Consider the following 19,481-nt stretch of genomic DNA (forward strand, 5'->3'; position numbering starts at 1 on the left):
TTGAGTTGGCGGCGAAAGCTCGCGAGGACTCGCTCAGCCGGTTGCTAGGCAGCGCCTCCTGCGTTTGTGATCAGCCCGGGGACCAGGCAGTTGGTGAAACGAGAGGCAACGGGGCCTCGGTCAAGTTGGATGGAAGAGAAAGAAAATAAAAAAGAACTCGCATCTTTATAAGTGTCTCTCACGACCTCAGGATGTCCCAAAGCGCTTTACAGCCAACGAAGTGCTGTTGGAGTGCAGCCACCGTTGCAACGTGGCAGCCGATTGTGTGCACAGCAAGATCCCCACAAACGGCAATGAGGTAATGACCAATCCGACTTCAGTGATGTTGGTTAAGAGATAAATATTGTCCAGGACACCGGGGAAAGCTCCCCTGCTCTTCTACGAATAGTGCCACGGGATCATTTACATCCACCTCAGAGGGCGGACGGGGCTGTGGTTTAATGTCTCATTCTGAAAGACGGCTCCTCCGGCAGTGCAGCACTCCCTCAGTACCGCGCTGGGGTGTCAGCCTAGATTTTTGTGCTCAATAAGAAGAAAGGGGTAATTTTGGGGTGTGGGTGTGCTTAGTCTGACACTGCAGAAACCCATCACCATGTTTAAGTCTCAAAACTGCTAAGAAACGCAGCGGGGCAGAGCCTTCATTTGCCCCACATGTCTACATTCTCTGCCCGCAGGGAAATGCCTGCTTTTGATCGGGTTGGTAGAGCCAAGGCTTATGCACTCCTAAGTGGGCGCATGGGTGCTGCTTGAGTTTTACCTGCTAAAACTGCACCCCGACGAACATACAGCACTGCTAAGCTCCATGTTTTTATTTTCCACCTTACCCATTTTGTGCATTGACTTGTAAGGTTACTTGGAGGATTTGAGTACAGGAGTAAAGATGTCTTACTGCAATTATATAGGGCCTTGGTGAGACCGCACTTGGAGTATTGTGTACAATTTTGGTCTCCTTACCTAAGAAAGGATATACTTGCCATAGAGGGAGTGCAATGAAGGTTCACCAGACTGATTCCTGGGATGGCAGGATTGTCGTATGAGGAGAGATTGAGTAGACTAGGCCTGTATTGTCTAGAGTTTAGAAGAATGAGAGGTGATCTAATTCAAACATACAAAATTCTTACAGGGTGCGACAGGGTAGATGCAGGGAGGATGTTTCCTCTTGCAGGGGAGTCTAGAACCAGGGGTCACAGTCTCAGAATAAGGGGTAGGCCATTTAGGACTGAGATGAGGAGAAGTTTCTTCACTCAAAGGGTGGTGAATCTTTGGAATTCTCTACCCTAGAGGGCTGTGGAGGCTCAGTCGTTGAGTACATTCAAAACAGAGATCGATAGATTTCTAGATATTAAAGGCATCAAGGAATATGAGGATAGTGCAGAAAAATGGCGTTGAGGTAGAAGATCAGCCATGATCTTGTTGAATAGTGGAGCAGGATCGAGGGGCCGGATGGCCTACTCCTGCTCCTATTTCTTATGTTCTTATGTTCTTGAAGCCAGTTGAAAAGAACCGCAGCCCCATTGACAGGTCTACCCCTCCAAGTTCCATTAGTGAGCCAAAAGCAAAATACTGCAGATGCTGGAAATCTGAAATAAAAACAGAAAATGCTGGAAATACTCAGCAAGTCAGGCAGCATCTGTGGAGAAAGAAACAGAGTTAATGTTTCAGGCCGATGATTCTGTTTCTTTCGCCACAGATGCTGCTTGATGTGCTAAGTATTTCCAGTATTTTCTGTTTTTATTCCAATAGTGAACCAGCTGGCTGATCAATCATCAACAGTGCCTGAAGTGTTTACCCAGGGAGTGGTTAGAATGTGGAATTCTCTACCACAAGGAGTTGTTGAGACAACTAGCATAGATGCATTTAAGGGGAAGCTAGATAAACAAATGAGGGAGAAAGGAATAGAAAGATATGTTGATGGGATTAGATGAAGAAGGATGGGAGGAGGCTTGTGTGGAGCATAAACACCGCACGAACCTGTTGGGCCGAATGGCCTGTTTCTGTGCAGTACTTTCTATGTAAGTGCTGCAGAGCTACTCGTCTCAAGTAGTTCATTACTACACCTCATCTTTCTACTAGGCATTTTACAGCCTTCCGGCCTCAACATTGAGTTTAACAACTTTAGATCTGAACCAACACTCCCATTTTCTTTTGGACATTGTGTAATCATTTACATCTCCTCTAGATCCATCCTTTGTTTCCATACTTGTTCCATTATCACTTTTGCCTTGCACCATCATCCCTTTTGTCATTTAATCACTCCTGCCCTCCACCCTTTCATTGACCTCTCCCTTTTGTTCTTTCCCTGCCCCCCTTTTCCCTGACTGTATCAAAAGCAAAATATTGCGGATACTGGAAATCTGAAATAAAAACAGAAAATGTTGGAAATACTTATCAAGTCAGGCAGCATCGTTGGAGAAGGAAACAGAGTTAACGTTTCAGGTCGATGACCTTTTGTCAGAACTGGAAGGAGTTGAAGATTAAAGCTTTTAATATAGGACAGGTTGCATCGACTATGCTTGTATTCCTTTTGAATATAGAAGATTAAGGGGTGATCTAATTGAGGTGTTTAAGATGATTGAAGGATTTGATAAGCTAAATAGAGAGAAACTATTTCCTCTGGTGAAAGAGTCCAGAACAAGGAGGTATAACCTTAAAATTAGAGCCAGGCTGTTCAGGAGTGATGTCAGAAAGCACTTCTTCACACAAAGGGTAGTAGAAATCTGGAATTCACTCCCCCAAAAAGCTGTTGAGGCTGGGGGTCAATTGAAAATTTCAAAACTGAGATTGATAGATTTTTGTTAGGCAAGGTTATTAAGGGTTCCGGAACCAAGGCGGGTAGATGGAATTAAGATTCCGATGAGCCATGATCTAATGAATGGTGGAACAGACTCGAGCGGATGAATGGCTTACTCTTGTTCCTATGTTCCTCTGACACATGATGTGGAGATGCCAGTGATGGACTGGGGTTGACAATTGTAAACAATTTTACAACACCAAGTTATAGTCCAGCAATTTTATTTTAAATTCACAAGCTTTCGGAAGCTTCCTCCTTCGTCAGGTGAACGATGTGAAAATGAAATCCTCGAGATGAAATCGCATTTATAATTCACAGAACAATACTCTGACACATGTCATACCTCGTCGATTGGTGGTTCAACCAGTTGGAGGCGAGGAGCTTCAGCAGCTGCTTGCTTCGGCTGTAGGTACTGAGCTTTAGATATATGGGGTTCGATTTTTGGACATCCTAGACGGCGGGTTCGTGGCGGGGGGCTCGAAAATCGGGGATTCCGGGGCGGGTCCAGAGCCCGTCTCCAACCCGCCCACTTCCGGGTTCCCCAGTGACGCGCTTAGATGCGCGCGCAGCCCCCGCATGCGGGACTCCCGCCGGCAATTAAAGCCAGCGGGATCCCACTTAAACCAATTAATTAGATAGTTCAGGTCGTTTGCAGACCTGATTTGTAGGATATTTTAGGAGGGGTGGGATTTTCAACTCAACTGAGCGTGTTTCCCGTACTGGGGGAAACACTCCCAGTTGAAATGGACGTGTTGCAGCCACCAGCCTGTGGCAGCTGCAAAGGTCCATTTGACAGGTGGGGGTAGGGGGAGACCCTCACTCATTGCAGGAGGCCACTCTGTCACTTTGGACAAAGTTTGGCCTCCACCACCCTCCTCCTAACAATAAAATTCACAAACTTGCAACCTCAACCCCGGTGTGCAGACACATTTACCTACCTTGCGGACCCCCTCAAATGTACATCTTCCGGATGGGGACCGCCATAGCTGCAGTCATGACCTCCTCGGAGGACGAACAGCATCACCATCGTTACCGGCCACACCGTCCACCTCTGACACGTGGAGCTCCACAACGCAGTGCTGTGACACATCCACCTGCACGGCAGGAGCGAGGGCAACCGCAGAGAGAGATGCGTCGCAGAAGGCACTACCTTCGCCACAGGGTCAACAGACCGAGGCTCAGCTTCCTGGACCTCTCTGAGCAGCAGTACACACGGAGGCTCAGAGTCACTCGACATGTAGTCGTGGTCATCTGCAGCCTCCTTCATGCCGAGCTGCTCCCGGCTGGCCCAAGCACCAGCTTCTTACCTGTCACCACTGCCCTCAACAACTTCTCCTCCACATCCTTCCAGGGTGCCACCGGGGACATCACCGACATCTCTGAGTCGTCTGCACAAAAGAGCCCTGCAAATACACCTACACCCACTCTGCAGTGACACAATGGTTGGCATTAGGTGTGGGTCTTCATGGTGATCCTCAGGAAAGGGCATTATCGCACAAACCAGACAAGATTTGCAAAGACATGACCGTAGTGGTGACAATATAATATGTAATGTGAGTTGATCAGAAATCAAATATAAGTAAAAGCCATGACAAATCCTCAAACACCCTTATGCATCCCCTTCATGTTCACTTCACGTTTGCCTTACGCTTCCTACTACACCTATGTGATGCATGCCCTGTGGCTGCAGCACAGGTAGTGGCAGGTTGGGTGAGGCTGACCGTGAAAGAGATGCACGAGAGGGTATGAGACAGAGCCATGAGATTGTATGAGGATTGGGTTGAGTGGTAGTGGTGGGATGAGTACTGGTGAGGTGAGTAAGTGCAGGTAAGATGAGGATGAGCTTTGAGTGGGTGTGAGGAGTGATGTGATAGAGTAGTGTCGGCAGTGCAGAAGGAGATGTGGGGTGGGGGCGGTGATGTGGCAGACGGAGTGTAGGGGAATAAGTGTACTCACTTCTGCTGACCTGGTTAGGTCATTGAAACGCCTCCTGCACTGTATGCAGGTGCGTGATATGTTGGTGGTGCTGGTGACCTCCTCTGCCACCTCAAGCCAGGCCTTCGTGGTGGCAGAGGCAGGCCACTTCCTCCCGTCCACCGGGGAGAAGATCTCTGTCCTCCCCCTCCTCTTGACCTCATCCAATAATACCTGGAGTGAGGCATCATTAAACCTGGGAGCAGCCTTCCCCCTGGGCTGCTCCATGCTGTAATTTTGGCTCCTTTCTGCAGCATCAGTCAGTAGAGGACTGCCCCTTTAAATAGGGCTCCTCTAGCTGACAGCCTATGTTGCGGGTGCGCAGTCCGCCCGCTGCACAGCTTTCCAGCGCGAAACCTGGAAGCCAAGGTAAGTGCCTTCAATTAGGCTGCGATCGCGTGCCCAGTCGACCCCCCGCTGCCAACCCGCCTCCCTCCTAAAATTGAGCCCATGAACTCGTGCTCTCATGTTCAGCCTCTGAATTGTGCCTTTCAAAGCCGCTCTTGTCCCAAGCCTCAGAATTTCCTCATCAACTATACAAAGGGGTAAGACTAGATGTAAAAAAATCATTTAATCTGGAAATGAACACTGAATGGAGCAAGAAACAAAGAAAAATAAAATGAAATGATCAAGAGACTTGTATTAATGGGAAATATGTTGTTTTCTTTTGTCAATTTTCTTCCATTTTCATGAAATCGAAGACTTGGATGCTCAAGTGGCTATTATTGATTTGTAAGGCTAGACAGTGTCAACATGCTATACAACCACCTGCATATCACAGCTGAGCTTGATCTTACCATCTGATGTCCACTGGTCAGGGTCAGGAGTGGAAATCCTAGGTGATTAACCCAGGTGACCTTAAGCCAATAGTGCCCCAACTGTTGCCCAGATGAGATCAGTTAGTTCCATACAGACTGGGAATTGAACCTAGGAAATCTTGTCAATATAGTTGTGTGATTTTACTGTTCATTATCCAGAATCTCTCGCCTAACATTTTCTTATTGTTGACTTAAGACTGAATAGGTGGCTTTACTCAGTCTAGAGTTTAGTATTTCCTAACTCTGACTCGATGCATACAGAGGTCAGATAGAGAGGAGCGCATGACAAGGTAATTATTTTCTGACCCTATGTTATAGAATGGAGAATGCATATTTAAATATATGTTAAAAACCTACATTTACATACATTCAAAGTGCTGCACTGAGGTGTAATGAAAAAAAAGTGTTGCTGAGCCAAAAAAAGATGTTAGGAGGCATTACCAAAGGTTTAGTCAAAGACTAAAGACTTAAGATTGAAAAGACAAATCAGAACCTATGTGGCTGTCAGGGGCTCCTGCAACTGCAGGATTCATAGATGTATTTGCTGGGGACATATGCAGTGCTACATCTGCCCTTGGAACAAAGTAATTACGTTCAGGTTAAATGCTTGTTTCTTGTGCTGCACCAAGAGGTTTTCAGTGCACAGAATGAGCTCACCAGACAAAATGCAACACAAATATTAGCCAGCATGTTTATTTACAGTCTTCAAAACATCACCAATTGATTATTATATATTTCTGTTCATACAAAAGACCTGTGTTCCTTGACAATTGAATATATTTTTACACATAGTGCATACAGGTCTATGGAAAGGCAATGTACACACCTTTGTCCTAAAATAATGAATGTGAAGAGGAAGAAAAGCATCTCCCTCACAACGTTCAGTCTGTATATGCAGCATCTGGTATCTTAAACTTAAATACTCTAGGGTGCTTTGTAATGATAGAAATGTTGAACGGCAATAACAAGAAACATTGTAATTGTTAACAAACTTCATTAAGGCACCCTGTTACAACATAACTATTGCCACATGGATAATGGTTAATAAGAACATAAGAACATAAGAAATAGGAGCAGGAGTAGGCCAATCGGCCCCTCGAGCCTGCTCCGCCATTCAATAAGATCATGGCTGATCTGATCCTAACCTCAAATCTAAATTCATGTCCAATCTTCCTGTAATGGAGATAAAAAGGATTAAATGGCTGTAAAGTAGCTTGAATCAGAATCTGTTACTTTATAAAAATAACCATGCATTTTTTTTGCTAGTAATATAGTTTCAAGTTTATCCATTTCCTAAAAAAAAACATTTATTTACTACATTGATGTGTAAGATGGGTGATAGTTATAAAAATATGTTTGTACAAATTACTGTGTAAATGTGGGTTATGTTCCCACTCCACCACCCGAAGGTGCTGTCTAATGCTGTGATATGGTATCAATGGGCCGCTAGCATCCTCTGTTATTTCACCCAAGTGGCTCTTGTGAGCCCAGATTGTGAGTGTTCATAGGCTAATCAACGACGGGGACCATCACAACCAAGCCCACTTTGTCCTTACTCAACATCCACTTCCCAACATCCTTACTCAACATCCACTTCCCAACAGTAGGGAGAATTAATGGATAACAACTAAGTACAGGAACCTTGCCTAATTATCCCCTCCTTACCCAAGGAGTGCTGAGACCAACTATAATGCTCCTGCTGCCACTCCAGCTGAGATCACTAACTTAACATTGACTGGGAATTGAATCTGAGTTACATTCTACCTTTATAAAATGAACAATGGGGGAAACTATAACCCACACAGGTTTTCTACAAAATCTTGTTAATCCACAAAATTTGGTTTTATAGCACTGCCAGTCATATCCAGTCTGCAGCTGGTACAGTTACTTTTACCATACATTGTAGGCTGTATATTCTTCAATTAATGTGGATTGTAAAGTAGAAGCATTTATAGATTTGGATGCCTTGATATGCTGAAGACACCATACAAATGTTAAGTTGTTGCATCATAAGCTACATAAACTATACAAAAAAATTCTAACCTGTAAACAGAAAGCAATAAAAATTCCTGAGATAGTTATGGAAATGATGGCTAAATACAAACACTGCTTCTGTAGCTCAGAGGAACATATAACAACTGCTAGAAACAAGGGATATGAACAATTCATATTTTTGCTTTTCCTGCTCCTCTTTGCTCCCACAATTTTATCTTCAGTCTTGAAGACAGAGTGGTCTAGGCCACAGATGTATGCCCACAGCAATCCATGCTGCCTTTTGATTTGTTGACACAAGGTGCTCTTCTGTGGAGCAGGAATCGTCCTGCCAGATTCTGTCCCCACCCTGAGCATCTCGAGCTTCTGCCTTAGGGGAAGACGCTATAGATTTGCCTCTTGCTTTTGTTCAGATTAAGATGTAATGTAATGTTGGTAAAATCCTTACTGAATCTTAGCTGTAAAGTTGATTTGATGCCTAATAGCATGTATGTTATGGACAGCATGCTTATTTCTAGGGACAGTAATTGAGTATGAAGTTATTATCATATTAATATAGTCTATTTAATTAGCCAGTACTTATTCAACACATGTACTGCATAATCCATAACCACTGTATTTGTAATAAACATACAACTTTTAAAGTTTTTTTTGTTGAATGTCTGGGCTTCCAAATATGCTTAAATTTTCAGTAATCTCTGTTTAGTAAACTTAGCAAGCAGCAAAGTTCATTTAGCGCACTGACCCATATAGGATGTAGACTTTAAAAGGTCCACTGTTGTTAATAATAATCCTAGTAACGGTTTAGAATGACAGCTGTGGACTAGAAATCACTTTTGGCAATATTACCCAGCACAGGTACGATGGGCCGAATGGCTTCCTTTTGTCTATGATCTTTTGCCTGTCATTCTACGATTCGCAAATATGACATTTCTCTGAGTGGTGTTTTAATGGAGGTGTTAATCTGTTTAAGTATTTGTCCGTTAATATCAGCAACAGTAATTTTTAGCCTTGTGTTTGGAAATTTTAAGGTGGGAGTGAATAGAAGATTAGCAGTGGTTTTTTTAATAGTACTTGTTTGAAGAGTTTACTTCATACTATTCAACATCTTCAAAATCTAATGACCGTAAAAAGATCACAGGAGATTTACTGTTCACCGTTGTATTTACAATCAGGAGTCCCTATTGTAACATAAACTCTGGATACAGCGTACCTTTAAGAGGCATTCATTTTTTTTTACTGGAAATTCCAAATGACAATGCACCTTTAATATGTATCCATTCTCCTGAACACAGGCTCCCAATGACCTTCCACTATCCTCATAGAAACTCTACATGACAATCCACATCTGTAGTTCCCAACACAGGAAGAATGGCAATTTAAAAAAAAATTATACTTCCTGATGATGTTTCGAGTTCAAGAAGTTTAAGATGTCATGTCTGTGAATGGAGCGCTTACACTTTTAGCATCTAGGGGTCAGCATCAAGCACTCCTAGTTCAGATAAATAATATAGGTCAATGCTGAATAAAACTTCCTTTACTCTCTTCCAACTGTGTGCTTTAACCCAGCCTCAGAAGCATGCCCCAGAAGCATGCCCCCCCAGATCCTCCCGCTCCAGTGCAGCTGTGCCGAAGTTTTTGTCTTCGTGGATTGCGTGGGTATGCATCATGGGACCTTGGTGAGCACATTTAATATTTAAACCCATATTCCCAATAATTTGTATATATCTCAAGATGCTGATACTAACATATTTTGGTATTCTAATTTGGGACTTATCATCAATATAGCAAAAGCTATAAACAGTCTTCAACTGCAGGCCAACAACATTCAAATAAGACAAAGCAAAAAATAAGAAATCTAAGCCAGATAGGACTAGTAACCCAGAGGTTGTGAGTTCAAGTCCTACCATGACAAGTTGTAAAATTGGATTCAATAAATCTGTAAATTTGTGGGCCAGCACCAAGGGAAAATGACCACAATAGCTGCTAACTTGTTGTAGAAATCCAATTTGTTTACTGTCAATCAAGGAAGAGAACCTACCTGGGCTGGCCTGTATGTGACTCTAATCCCTACGTGGTTGACCCTTAATGCCCTCTGATGTGATCTAGCAAACCATTCTGTTGTAAAAAAAATTGCTACACAACATGCAGCGGTTGAAGAAATCGGCCCAGCACCACCACCACGGCGCAATCTGGGATTGGCAATAAATGCATCCTTGCCAGCACTATCCATACCCCGAGAGGAAAAAAAGGGTCTGGGCTTCGAGAGCCAGATTGGCAGGGATTGGGAGCACTTTGTGGCCCCAGGTTGGATGTTTGTGCCCTAGTGCACCAATGTGATTCGCCTCCGACCTCCATCCCATTTTCCACATGACTTCTCTCAGTGCATAATTGTGGACATTTTAGTACTGTGGACCCTTGTCTAGTGTGAAGTAGGTGAGACTATACAAACACACTTAAGGTAGAACCCTTACAGTAAACAGGAAGAGAAGAAACTTTATTTTCATTAGTCTGGGATGGATTTAGACTCAAGGCACAGAGATGATGGTGCAAATCCATCTGGCCACCCAGTTCCTTGATAATTTACCTTTAACAAATGTCCATTCTCAACACAAACTCCCAATGACAAAACACCTTAATATTCAGTCTCCCTATCACAAATTCCTCATAACTATGCACTTTTAATGTGTCTTTTTCTTAAAGCAAGCTCCACATAACAATGCACCTTTAATACACCATCGTGCTCTCTAACACAAAGTCAACGTGACAATGGTCCTTTAACAATTCCCATGATGATACATATTTACTGTGCATTTACCGTGAGAATAAAATATTATTGCAGAACTACACGTCAGTTATTGGGATACTTTATTAAAGCCTGTACAATTAACCAGTGATGGGGTTAAATTTAGTTTTGGCGTTAATCAAATCCCGTGATAACTTGGACCTAATGTTTTTTTTCCCCCTGAAAGGCCATCAGTTACTGAAAGTTACTTTTCAAACGAAAGTACAATATATTTCAGGCAGCAGTATTTCACTTTTATCCAATGAATATATGCTCCACCAGTAATCAGACAGAAAATTAAACTATCTTATTGTTCAACAGCAAACCCGAAGCATTGTCTCTATTAACTGAGTTCCAGGTGCACAGAGGTCTACAACTTCAAACAACTGTTTTCAAATGCATTAAACTATTCCACATATGCTTCTGTGTAAAATAAACTGCTAGCTGTACTATATAAGATGCACAAAGAGCTGATATAGTCCAGACTACATTTACGGAATAAGTACAGACTTGCTGAATCTATTGGGTTGTCTATTCCTGCCACAGGTTTCATCTAGTAAGTATCAAAATGCACTCATGTAGCTTAAAGAAAAAAGAAAGACTTGCATTTAAATAGCGCCTTTCACAACTGAAAGACCTCCCAAAGCACTTTACAGCCAATCAAGTACTTTTTGAAGTGTAGTCACTGTTGTAATGTCAGAAATGCGGCAACCAATTTGCACACAGCAAGGTCCCATAAACAGCAATGTGATGGTGACCAGATAATTTGCTTCAAGGACTAAATATTTACTGACTATTATTTCCCATAATCACTATAGATTTTCACTAGACTATGATCTAACCATTTTACTATAATCAATCCTTTAGTAAGGACATCCTGTTGTTTCCATTACATGGAGGATCCTGGCCCTTGATAGCTGACAGGATGCCAGTCATGGGGGAAACAAAAACATTAGATACAAGGGTGTGATTTCATTGCAGTAATTTCAACTCAAACTTTGGAAGAAGCTCGAAAGTGACTCGAGCTTCACCTTTATAGATCCCTTGATGAAACTACTACCTTCAAATCACTCCCATGTATTTAGTGTATATTTAAGTTACGTTGCAAAATCAATCCATTATTTATGAATGATGATTCTGATAAAGTAGCTTGAAGGTGTACCATGTTCAGTGGGTTGAGAATGGATTTGGCCCGGGTAAATTGGAATCAAAGATTGGCAGGCAAAACTGTTATCGAACAATGGGCGGCCTTTAAAGAGGAGATGGTTCGGGTACAGTCTAGGAACATTCTCACGAGGGGGAAAGGTAGGGCAACTAAAGCCAGAGCTCCCTGGATGATGAAAGAGATAGAGAGAGTAACATGAAGCAGAAAAAAGGGGCGTATGATAGATGTCAGGTTGATAATACAAGTGAGAACCAGGCTGAATACAGAGAAGAAGTGAAAAAGGAATTAAGAGGGTCAAAGAAAGAGAATGAGAATAGACTGGCGGCTAACATAAAAGGGAATCCAAAAGTCTTCTATAGGTATATAAACAGTAAACGGGTAGTAAGAGGAAGGGTAGGGCCGAATAGGAAACAAAAAGGAGATCTACACATGGAGGCAGAGGGCATGGCTGAGGTACTAAATGAATACTTTGCATCTGTCTTAACCAAGGAAGAAGATGCTGCCAAAGTCACAGTAAAAGAGGAGGTAGTTGAGATACCGGATGGGCTAAAAATTGATAGAGCAGGTACCAGAAAGGCTGACTGTACTTAAAGTAGATAAGTCACCCGATCCGGATGGGCTGCATGTAGGTTGCTGAGGGAAGTAAGGGTGGAAATTGCAGAGGTGCTGGCCATAATCTTCCAATCCTCCTTAGATATGGGGGTGGTGCCAGAGGACTGGAGAATTGCAAATGTTACATCCTTGTTCAAAAAAGGGTGTAAGGATAAACCCGGCAACTACAGGCCAGTCAGTTTATCCTCGGTGGGGGGGAAGCTTTTAGAAACAATAATCCGGGACAAAATTAATAGTCACTTGAACAAGCATGGAGTAATAAAGGAAAGCCAGCATGGATTTGTTAAAGGCAAATAGTGTTTAACTAACTTGATTGAGTTTTTTGATGAGGTAACAGAGAGGGTTGATGAGGGCAATGTGTATCTGGACTTTCAAAAGGCATTTGATAAAGTGCCACATAAGTGTCAGCAAAATTGAAGCCCAAGGAATAAAAGGGGCATTGGATACGAAATTGGCTAAGTGACAGGAAACAAAGAGTAGTGGTGAACAGTTGTTTTTTGGACTGGAGGAAGGAATACAATGGTGTTCCCCGGGGTCGACACTAGAACCACTGCTATTTTTGATTTTTTTAAGTACTTGGACTTGGGTATACAGGGCACAATTTCAAAATTTGCAGATGATGCAAAACTTGGAAGTCTAGTGAACAGTGAGGAGGATAGTGATAGACTTCAAGCGGACATAGACAGGCTGGTGGAATGAGCGGACACATGGCAGATGAAATTTAACACAGAGAAGTGCGAAGTGATACATTTTAGCAGGAAGAATGAGGACAGCCAATATAAACTAAATGGTACAATTCTAAAGGGGATGCAGGAACAGAGAGACCTGGGGGGTATATGTGCACAAATCTTTGAAGATAGCAGGACAGGTTGACAAAATGCGCTTAAAAAAGTATACGGGATCCTGGGCTTTATAAATAGAGGCATAGGGGGTGATTTTAAACCCCAAGAACGGGTGGGTTGGGGGCGGGTGGGAGTTGAAAATAGTTGATTTCTTGGGTCGCAACTGCAAAATTTTCAGACTTTGCATTTCCAGTGGGAAGCCTGTACTTTTACGCGCCGATGTTAAATCTGGAAATAAAGCCGGGTTGCGGTTGTGACCCAAAAAACAACTATTTTCAACTCCCACCCGGCCCCAACCCAGCTGTTCTTGGGGTTTAAAATCATCCCCATAGAGTACAAAAGCAAGGAAGTTATGTTGAACCTTTATGAAACACTGGTTCGGCCACAATTGGAATATTGCGTCCAATTCTGGGCACCGCACTTTAGGAAGGATGTGAAGGCCTTAGAGAGGGTGCAGAAAAGATTTACTAGAATGGTTCCAGTGATGAGGGACTTCAGTTACATGGATAGACTGGAGAAGCTGGGGTTGTTCTCCTTACAGTGGAGAAGGTTGAAAGGAGATTTGATGGAAGTGTTCAAAATCATGAATGGTTTAGATAAAGTAAATAAAGATAAACTGTTCTCATTGGCAGAAGGGTTGAGAACCAGAGGACACAGATTTAAGGTGATTGGCAAAAGAACCAAAGGCGACATGAGGAAAAACTTTTTTACGCAGCAAGTAGTTATGATCTGGAATGCGCTGCCTGAAAGGGTGGTGGAAGCAGATTCAATCATGGCTTTCAAAAAGGAATTGGATAAATACTTGAAAGGAAAACATTTGCAGGGTTACAGGGTAAGAGCATGGAACTAATTGGATTGTTCTTACAAAGAGCTGGCACAGACTTGATGGGCCAAATGGCCTCCTTCTGTTCTGTATCCATTCTATGATTCTATTTTTGGGCATTGCAAATCCCAACATTTTGTGTGTAGAAAGAGTCTATACAGAAACCCAGAGTTCACATTTTATTAATACAAACCTCCTAATTAATTGCTGATTAGATAAACCAGCATTTTCTGTAGCAAAAAATATTCTGTAACAAAGATGAACAAACAATTAATGCATGCTTCCATCCAATCCTATTTTATGAAGTGCTTTTACCTATTCAGTACTTTAAAAAATACATTAAATAACTTGACTGTAAAAACTTTTCTTGTTGGAAACAGCATCACATATCTAGAGTTCAATGTTTTCACTTAGTGATTTCAATGTAATCATGCAGTCTTCTTGTCCTGGAACTACTCCCAGAGACTTGGCTATTTTTTCGATTGCTATCTTTTGAACCAGTTAACATAAATAGTGCTGCATTGTCAACCTCCTTCACAATTCAGGAATGTGATAGATAGTTTTTAAAACTTGCAAGTGCTTATTGTTCACAATTCATAGTACTTGATGGTTCACCAGCATTACAGGGTCACTAGGCAGAGAGGAGTTTCTTTTGGTGTAATTTGCTTGCCATTTTGCCTTTTCTGGTGACTGCTTTTGATTGCGCTCTGTTTCTTGGCAACCTCTGCAAAAGTTCAGTACATCTGTCTAATGTTTGAGTAGGTGAATCATACTGAGACACCTGGCACGACTGAGGCTTTTAAAGTGCTTCTTGCATAGGTGGGACAACTTTTACTATACAGACATTTTTCTTTGTGGATTGTTCAGACTCTATACTTTGCTCAACAAATGGAGTAGCATACTCTGGTTCTTGGTTAGGTAATGGTTCAGCATATTCGTGGTTCTTCCCCAAAAATGGAACATCATAGTGATTCACAACAAGTGGTACAGTGTAGCCATCATCTAATGGGGGTTTGAAGGTCGATGAGGCTTTCTGTGCTGTTATCCCCCCTTGAAGAATGTCAGGCTCTGCGTACTCTAATGGAAGAAAAGTAATGTTAAACAAGCAAATAAATAGTGTATGTACATTAACCTACAACAATGAACCAATCAAGCAATTTTCAGAAGAAATGATGAGACAGTGTCTGTGGGCTGCTAAGTAACAGAAGACACAGCCAGTATAGAAGAATGTGTTCCTTTAGTTTAGTATCATTCAGAAAGAGTCTGTGCTTTGCTTTTGACACTTGCTGATTGGTTAGGAGAGGCTGGCTGACTTGTGAATGAATGCAGGTTCACATTATCTCTTAAAACTGTCTACTTCAGGTCCTTTATATAGATTTGTGATGATTTCCTGCACTATTTGCTACTTTTCTCCATCACTTTCTTTTCCTATGTAAACAAGGTGCTATGTGGTGTAGTGTGATTGTAGCACCATTATGAGAAATGGTGAAGGCTATGTGTGATTGGGAGGAAGTTAACATCTCATTAAAACAAGTGTTTACTTGTTTTGTCAATAATTACAATGTTAAAAATCTGTTGCTTGACGGTTTTTATTGAAATCACCTCAAGTTTCATAAAGATCATTTTTACTTAGTGCAGAAGTAAGTTCAATTACACTTATTGGTTGAGAATAAAGGAATGTTTATATAATTAGTGTGCTGTCAAGATTCCTCACACATTATGGGCCCGATTTTAGCAGGGATGCGGGTTCTCGGCCAATGGGCAAGCGGCGCGGTGAAATTAGTGGGTTGCCCACGCGATCGTAGCAGGCAACCCACTAATTGGATTCACTTACCTGCTCCTCCGGGTTCCCCGCTGCTGATCTGCGCGTCGGGCGGGCTGCGCATGCGCAGTAAGATCGGTCAGCTGGAGGCGCTCTATTTAACGGGGCAGTCCTCCACTGACAGATGCTGCAACCAATAGCAAAGATGACTGCATGGAGCAGCCCAGGGGGAAGGCTGCTCCCAGTTTAATGATGCCTCACCCCAGGTATCAATACATGGGGTGAGGAGGAGGGGGAGGACAGAGATCTTCCACCCGGCGGGCGGGAGGAAGCGGCCCGCCTCCGCCACCAGGAAGATCTGGCTCGAGGTGGCAGAGGGGGTCACCTGCGCCACCAACATATCGCCCACCTGCACACAGTGCAGGAGGCGGTCCAATGACCTCAGTAGGTCAGCCAAAGTGAGTACACGTAGTCTTTCCCCTACACTCCGTCTGCCACATCACTGCCCCCACCCACATCTCCTTCGGCACTGCCAACACTACTCTGTCACATCACCCCTCATACCCACTCAAACCCCATCCTCATCTTACCTGCACCTACTCACCTCGCCAGTACTCACCCCGCCACGACCACGCAACCCAATCCTCATACAATCTCATGGCTCTATCCCATACTCACCCTCTCGTGCATCTCTCTCACGGCCAGCCTCACTCAACCTGCCACCACCTGTGCTGCAGCCACAGGGCATGCATCACATATGTGCAGTAGGCAGCGTAAGGCAAACGTGTCGTGAGCATGAAGGGGATGCACAAGGGTGTTTGAGGGTTTGTCATAGTTGTTACTTCTATTGAATTTCAGAACAACTCACATCACACATTATATTGGCACCACTACTGCCATGTCTTCGCGAATCCTGTCCGGTTTGTGCAATAATGCCCGCTCCTGGGTATCACTATGAGGACCCACCACTGATGCCACCCACTGTGTCACTGCAGAGTGGGTGTAGGTGTATTTGCAGGGCTCTTCTGCGCAGACGACTGAGAGACATCGGCAATGTCCCCGGTTGCACCCTGGAAGGCTGCGGAGGAGCAGTTCGGGAGGGCAGTGGTGACTTTGACAGCGACAGGTAGGAAGATGGTGCACGGGCCAGCCAGGAGCAGCTCGGCATGAAAGAGGCTGCAGATGTCCACGGCTACATGTCGAGTGACTCTGAGCCTCCGTGTGCACTGCTGCTCAGAGAGGTCCAGAAGGCTGAGCCTCGGTCTGTGGAACCTGTGGCGAGGGTAGTGCCCTCTGCGATGCATCTCTCTCTGCGGTAGCCCTCCCTCCTGCTGTATAGGTGGATGTGTCACAGCACTCTGTTGTGGAGCTCCATGTGTCGGAGGTGGACGGCGTGGATGGCGAGGCTGGTGATACTGTTCGCCCTCCGAGGAGGTCATGACTGCAGCTACGGCGGCCCCCATCCGCAAGATGTACATCTGACGGGGTCCGCAAGGTAGGTACATGTCTCCGGACCCCGGGGTAAGTGTGCAGGTTGGTGACTTTGACCGTCAGGAGGAGGGTGGTGGAGGCCAAACTGTGTCCCAAGTGACAGAGTGGCCTCCTGCAATGGATGAGGGTCTCCCCCCCCCCCCCCCCCCGACCCCCCACCTGTCAAATGGACCTTTGCAGCTGCCACAGGCTGACAGCTGCAACACGTCCATTCGAGCTGGGAGTGTTTCCCCCAGTGTGGGAAACAGTCCCATGTTGATCAAAAATCACACACAATCCCTTAATCAGGTCAGTTAATGACCTGAAATACCAAACTAAATATTGTCAAGTGGCATCCTGCTGGCTTTAATTGCCTGCGGGATTCCCACCAGCGGGGGCTGCGCGCGCACGCCGGCGGGGAACCCAGAAGTGGGCGGGATCGAGGCGCGATCCGGTCCCGCTCCTGGATTTCGCGATTTTCGGGGCCCCCCCGCCGAGAATGCACCCGATAGCGGGTGCTAAAATCGAGCCCTATATGTTTTGATGCAGTGGAAGATTTCAAGATATTAACTAAGGTTACATACATTGTAACTAACTTACATTGCTTAATTCAAATTATTGAGTAATTCAGAAATTTTTAATGCAAAAATGACTTTGAATTATCAGAATTGTATTGAATTCAAGATGGAGCTGTGTTTAAGTTGCCCAGCCCCTTTAAGGTCACAAAGTCCAATTGAGATTGGTACATTTTGGTTTTAAAATAAAGTAATAGTTATACTTTGAAAGAAGGAAAGCTGTGTGATGTGGAACAGCAGAGTGATTTGGGAGTTCAGGTTCATAAGACATTAAAAGCAGCACCTCAGGTGGATAAGGCCATAAAAAAGCTAATGGAATACTGGGTTTTATGGAAAAAGGTAGAGAATATAAAAGTTGAGATGCAGTGGTGAATCTATATAAAAAAACCTTAGTAAGACCACAGCTGGAATAATGTGTGCAATTTTGGGCTCCACACTATAGGAAGAATGTTGAGGCAATAAAGAGGGTACAGCCCAGATTCACCAGGATGCTGCCTGGTATGAAGAATTACAAATTAAAAAAAGTCTTGAAAAACTGGGACTGTTTTTGTTAGGAAAGGAGAGTAAGAGGTAATTTGATAGAAAAGTTTAAAATTATGAAGGGATGAGACAGATTAGATAGAAATAGACTGTTTTCAGTGATTGAGGGTTCTAGAATTAGGGAACATAGATATAAGATTAAATAAGAGATTCAAGACAGAGTAGGAGAAACTTTTTTACATAAGGACTTGTGCCTTTCACGACCTCAGGATGTCCCAAAGCACATTACAGCAAATTAAATACTTTTGAAGTTGTAATGTAGGAAACGTGGCAGCCAATTTGCACACAGCATGGTCTCACAAACAGCAAGGTGATAATTACCAGATAATCTGATTTAGTGATGGATAAATATTGGCTAGGACACCGGGAGAACTCCCCTGCTGTTATTCAAAATAGTGCCATTGGGTCCTTTACATCCACCTGAGAGGGCAGACAGGGCCTCAGTTTAATGTCTCATCTGAAAGACGGCACCTCCAACAGTACAGCACTCCCTCAATACTGCACTGGAGTGTCAGCTTGGGTTTTGTGCTCAAGTCTCTGGAGTAGGACTTGAACCCACAACCTTATGACTCAGAGGCGAGAGTGCTACCCACTGAGCGACAGCTGACACACGTGGTTGGGAGGTTCTGGAGTTAGTGATTGAAGCAGAAACCATGTCAACATTTAAGAATACATTAGATAGGTAGTTGAAGGAAAGGGGAATGAAGGAATTGGGAACAGGGCAGGCACATGGGATGAGGACGACTGTTCACATGGAGAATAAACACCAACATGAACTGGTTGGACTGAATGGCCTGTTTCTGTGTTGTAATTTTTATGTAATTCTATAAATGCACACAAGCCTGAGGTCAATAGAATTTAATTATTAATAGTGAGGAATGTTTGTAGATTTAAAGATGCTTGTCAATTTCTGGTTCTAGGTCAGATGGAAAAATATAAAGCAAACTTTAATTTATACTTTGGCAGGAGCTTGTAAATTTCCAGCTCCAGCATGAAATGACTGCCTTTCTTTCTGTGTTTTTAATATATAATGTTGACACTTTAAAATGTGATATTTGAAGCATGATGTACGCTCTCAAAACTTTTATATAGATAGATATGTGATTATATAGTGATATTATTAGATCAGCCTATCCAGTAATGCAGAAGCATGAAAACAGAATGTAGTTTGCATGGAACAATGTCAGTAATCTGAATTGGTACTGTACCAAAGTCTGACCTTTATTAGACTCTATTTCCTTTTCATTTCACTTGGAAGAAAGATTTCTTCAAAGTTGCATTTTTGGAAAGTGAAATTGCATTTTGCAACAAAAATCAGTCCAACGTGCATTC

At 43.3% G+C, this 19,481-nt stretch overlaps 1 protein-coding gene and 1 long non-coding RNA gene across 3 annotated transcripts in view; one reads left to right on the plus strand and one right to left on the minus strand.

Annotated features, from left to right (window-relative positions):
* The first annotated feature begins 13 nt into the window (after positions 1 to 13).
* Positions 14 to 19,481, plus strand: part of LOC137342662 (uncharacterized) — a 34,353-nt gene continuing 14,885 nt past the window's right edge. Inside the window, exon 1 of one of the 2 annotated variants that reach the window (XR_010967315.1) lies at positions 14 to 298. This is a non-coding gene — a long non-coding RNA (uncharacterized lncRNA). The remainder of the gene's footprint in view (positions 299 to 19,481) is intronic. The other variant, XR_010967316.1, reaches the window with a different exon arrangement.
* si:dkey-34d22.1 (discoidin, CUB and LCCL domain-containing protein 1) overlaps positions 13,326 to 19,481 on the minus strand; it is a 114,126-nt gene continuing 107,970 nt past the window's right edge. The window contains exon 15 of the mRNA XM_068006724.1: positions 13,326 to 14,879. Coding sequence (XP_067862825.1) covers positions 14,602 to 14,879 — 278 coding nt within the window. The 3' untranslated portion in view covers positions 13,326 to 14,601. The remainder of the gene's footprint in view (positions 14,880 to 19,481) is intronic.

This window comes from Heptranchias perlo, chromosome 26 (genome assembly GCF_035084215.1).
Source record: "Heptranchias perlo isolate sHepPer1 chromosome 26, sHepPer1.hap1, whole genome shotgun sequence".
NCBI classification, from domain to species: Eukaryota; Metazoa; Chordata; class Chondrichthyes; order Hexanchiformes; family Hexanchidae; genus Heptranchias; species Heptranchias perlo.